Here is a 4,965-nt window from a genome sequence, read left to right on the forward strand (position 1 = left end):
CGGCACGGGGACCCTGTCCCAGAGCTACCAGTACGAGGTGTGTCTGACGGGAGGCTCTGGGACTTTCAAATTCCTCAAGCCGGTTGTTCCAAACTTCCTTACTCAAGATGAGGAGAGGGTTAGTGAGGCAAACCCCAGTTTCAGGAATAGTTCTGAATTCAGTTAAATTTTAATAAGGGTCTATGATGCCGTCTCAGTTAAATTGTGGAAAGTCCTTTTTTACTACCTTACCCATTGGAGTTGTTTTCTTTGTATTTGAAACGTAACTATCTTATTCCAATTCAGCGCATGTTACTGGTGTTTCTAGATGTGCTGCTCTGTGGTATAATGAATGCAAATTTTCCTTCTTACTGTTAATATCACTGTAACTTAATTCGATTTAATGTGTGAAAGTATATTTTGTATTTTCTGAAGTCTTTAATTTTTAGAGCACTTTTTTTCAAAATTCACCTTCCACAGTCCCTGTGGAATTTTTTTCTGGTAATTTTTGCATTCCTACATTTTTGAAAGTTTGCAATAAGTACACAGGGTTACTTTTTCCTACCCAGAATATTTGTGTTTGTATAGAGTATTCTCTTAGGCTAGTTTAAACTTTCTTCCTGTGAACTCACATTGGCTAAAACCATTAACATAGGTACATTCATGAATAACAAAGCACCCTCTCACACTTTTCTAAATATATACTTCCTTAAAATGTTCATACCTGATAATTATGATTCTTTAGAGATTGTGAAAACCTTGACTGTTGGATTCTACAAATCATTCACATTAAAAGTCTTCAATAAATCAACTACCAATATTCTAAAATGTAGTTAAATAAATAGCAATGTCCAGTCATTTTCAGACATGCTAATTATTCATGCTTTTTATTAAAAATTTTAAAACCTCTGATTGTTTCAATCCCTCCATTTAAAAATCTGTTTTAATTATTTAAAACCATCTATTCTTTGAGTACTTCATTAAAATCCAAAAGATCTGAGAGAGTGCATGTTTTTGTCTATGACCAAATTTTAGAAACTTCATATGTAATTTGGCATTGCATTTTAAAAAAATATCTGGAGCATTTATGATTCAATTGGAAATAAGCCCATGGAAAAAATATTTATCTTGGTTTGCTCATTCTATTTTTTTTTCACTGACTACTTCCATTTTCCCCGTTTCAGTTTCCTGGACTTTTCAATGCTTTTTGGTTTCCTTTTTAGTGCTTGAGTTATGTTTCTCAGTAGCTCTCCATTTACTGCATGATTAGCACAATGACTGCAAGACTAGGTTCTTCATAAAACTTTTAAATGACTGATTGAAGGAAAGAAATGTCTTTATTTCATCTGTGATATACTGACACTCAAATACATTTAAATACTCACAGGACAAATTTTGCTGGAATTAAATGCTCTCTGATTTAATTTTTGGTTATTAACAGAACTTCACTGTTATTCAAACATTGTGCAGTTATTAGTGCTTGGTGTCTCCTTCCTTCAAGATATTTTTCCTTTTTCTGCTTAATTATAATCTCCTCTCCTGCCCACTAGCTTAAGGAATCCACATGGGGAAACTGTGTTTTCAATTTTATGATTTATCTTTTCCTTCCATAATTCCTAAAATGATTCATTTAACTTTCCTTATTCTTATTTATTTCTTGCAGTTCAATTTCTGATCCACACATTAAAACGGAATTTTAATTTTTAATGTTCTTCAGACTGTCTTTAAATTTTTATATTATTTTATGTTTATTTGAACATACTATTAAAATTATAATATAAAAGTTAAAGGTGTCATTTTGAGTTTAGCATTCATATAGAGAAGTATCTTGGTATCAAATTACCTGTTGGATCTTGGATAAGTCGTATAATTTCTGTACCCCCAGAAATGATAACAGCTATTTAAATAGCTTGCAGTTATGTTCAAATAAGATAACATAAGGATAAGAAGTGTAATTTTGTTATTTTTAGTATCACTAATATTAAGAGTAAATTTAATAAATGGTCCTTCATATAACATTACTTATAATTGTGAAGAAGCTATAGTGAACACATGATATTTGTGCTGTTTCGTTGCTCTGCCCAAAACCTTGCAATAGCTTCCTTTCACTCTTAGAATAAAATCCAGCCACCTATTATTTGGCCCCTGCCTCTCTGTCCAGCCTTCTCTTCCCACTTACTCTTTTTTTTTAATAGGTGATATTTATGTTTCTTTTTTTTTTTAATGTCTATTTATTTATTTTTGGCTGCGTTGAGTCTTCGTTGCTGCGCACCAGCTTTCTCTAGTTGCCACGAGCTGGGGCTGCTCTTCGTTGTGGTGCATGGGCTTCTCATTGTGGTGGCTTCTGTTCTTGCAGAGCACGGGCTTTAGGGCGTGCGGGTTAATTTAGTCCTCGCCATGTGGGATCTTCTGGACCAGGGCTCGAACCCGTGTCTCCTGCATCGGTAGGTGGATTCTTAACCACTGCGCCACCAGGGAAGCCCCCCACTTACTCTTGAGACACTAAACTTTGGGTACACTATCCTACCTTCATTATCTAGAATAGCTATGCTTTACTGTCCCCGGGCCTTTGCATTCCTTATATATGGAATCTTCCCATTTTAGTTTTAGCCTGGCAAACTTCTTCTCATCCTTCATATTCCAGATTAAATGGGACATCTTTGGGAAGCTTTCTGAATCCCCCCCCCATTAAGTTAGGTCTCCATATTGTATACTTCCAGTGCACTCATTATACATTTCCTGAATAGTACTGTTTAAACATCTGTTTAAACTCTGTTCACCCCATTAGATGGGAAACTCTATAAGATATATAGACATAGTCTGTCTTATTACCACAATACATCTAACTTCTACAAACGCAATAAATATGGGTTTCCACAGGTGAAATACAGTTATGCAGATTAAAGAGTTAATACAGATGAAACCAGTAATCATAGAATTACTGTGAAATAGGAAGAGGAGAAAGCTCTGTGTTCCTTGAGTGAGTGCGAAAATGTGGAAGGAATTAGGCATTTGTGGTCTCTGGATATATCCCCTGACATGATCTATTATAATTTTTTATCACCTTGCTTGAGGTTGTCTTTTCGTAGCATTTTTCTGACTATAAATGCAACTCGTTTGCATTTTACAAAATTTGGAAGATAAAGAAAAACACAAGTAGGAAAGCGAAGCTTCATCACTTAGAACAAATCTTTTTCTGTAATAATTACAGGAGGTGGGGTGAGTAGTTCTAGCAGGTGCCCACTTCCGCAAAATCATGGAAATGGGACTCTACCAGGGACAGTCACTTCTTTTAGATAAGAGCGCATTTCTTCTCCCTAGATTGTGTTTATTTGAACCATATAACAGAAGAAATTCCTACAGTAGCATCAACTCGGTTTGATAAAAGGGAATAAGCGATTAAAAAAATCAAAACAAAAAGCCCAGCAAACATCACCTTCTCCAAGATTTTGAAACTGTGAGCGAACGCACGGCGGCGCTGTTGACTAAGAAGGAGAATTAAACCGCAGGCACTGTGTATATACTCTGTAACACAACGATTCAGTGCAGTAAACTAGGGGTTGTGAGCCGGGGCGGATTTTTAAGCAAGCAAATCTAAGACTCTGGTAAGGATTATTTGCTAGGTTTTCTTCAAAGGTTTGGAGGCAAAAGACTGCGTTTCCCAGTGCTCTTGGAGGCTGGCTTGACAATATTTCTCGGAAGAACAGGGCAGAAAATGCAATGGAGGCCGGAGGAGAGTGCTTTCTTAGACAAAGGCAAGTCCTGTTTCTCTTTGTTTTTCTGGGTGGGTCTCTGGCTGGGTCCCAGTCGAGACGCTACTCTGTGGCTGAGGAAAAAGAGAGGGGGTTTTTCATCTCCAATCTAGCAAAGGATCTGGGGCTGAGTGTAGGGAAACTGGCCGCGAGAGGGGCCCAAGTTGTGTCTAAAGGGAACAGACAGTATTTTCAGCTCAACCATCAGACCGGTGATTTGCTTCTGCATGAGAAATTGGACCGGGAGGAGCTATGCGGCTCCGCAGAGCCATGCATACTGCAGTTTCAGATATTACTGCAAAACCCCTTGCAGTTTATTACAAATGAGCTCCAGGTGGTAGACGTAAATGACCATTCTCCAGCATTCTCTGAAAATGAAATGCAGCTGAAAATCCTAGAAAACACTCCACCAGGAACAATAATTCCTTTGGGAAATGCTGAAGACTTGGATGTGGGAAGAAACAGTCTCCAAAACTACACGATCACTCCTAATTCCCATTTCCACGTTCTCACACGCAGTCGTAGGGATGGAAGGAAGTACCCAGAACTAGTACTAGACAAAGCACTGGATCGTGAGGAGCAGCCAGAGCTTAGGTTAATGCTCACTGCGCTGGATGGCGGGACTCCACGGAGGTCTGGGACCGTCCAGGTCCACATCCTGGTCTTAGACATAAATGACAACACCCCAGAATTTACACAGTCCCTCTATGAGGTTCAAGTTCTAGAGAACAGCCCCGTTAACTCTCTTATTGTCACTGTTTCAGCTTCTGACTTAGATACAGGAAATTTGGGGACAATATCATATGCATTTTTTCACGTTTCTGAAGAAATTAGAAAAACTTTTCAACTAAATCCAATTACTGGTGATATCCGACTAATCAAATATTTGAATTTTGAGGCGATCCATACTTACGAAGTGGACATAGAAGCCAAGGATGGTGGAGGCCTTTCAGGAAAATCAACAGTGATAGTTCAGGTGGTTGATGTGAACGACAACCCACCAGAACTGACCTTGTCCTCAATTACCAGCCCTATCCCAGAGAACTCGCCAGAGACTGTGGTGGCTGTTTTCAGTGTTTCCGACCTAGACTCTGGAGACAATGGGAAAATAGTGTGTTCCATCGAGAACGATCTCCCCTTCATCCTGAAACCATCTGTAGAGAATTTTTATACCCTACTGTCAGAAGAAGAACTGGACAGAGAGATCAGAGCCGAGTACAACATCACCATCACC

General features: G+C 38.4%; 1 protein-coding gene across 1 annotated transcript in view; it reads left to right on the top strand.

The window, feature by feature from the left end:
• Positions 1-3,699: 3,699 nt before the first annotated feature.
• The window catches only part of LOC114892136 (protocadherin beta-3-like), a 6,018-nt gene continuing 4,752 nt past the window's right edge, over positions 3,700-4,965 (top strand). The window contains exon 1 of the mRNA XM_029216819.1: positions 3,700-4,964. Within this exon, the coding sequence (XP_029072652.1) occupies positions 3,700-4,964 (1,265 nt within the window). The remainder of the gene's footprint in view (position 4,965) is intronic.

This window comes from Monodon monoceros, unplaced genomic scaffold, assembly GCF_005190385.1.
Source record: "Monodon monoceros isolate NGI ecotype Baffin Bay Population unplaced genomic scaffold, NGI_Narwhal_1 Super_Scaffold_12, whole genome shotgun sequence".
Classification (NCBI taxonomy): Eukaryota; Metazoa; Chordata; class Mammalia; order Artiodactyla; family Monodontidae; genus Monodon; species Monodon monoceros.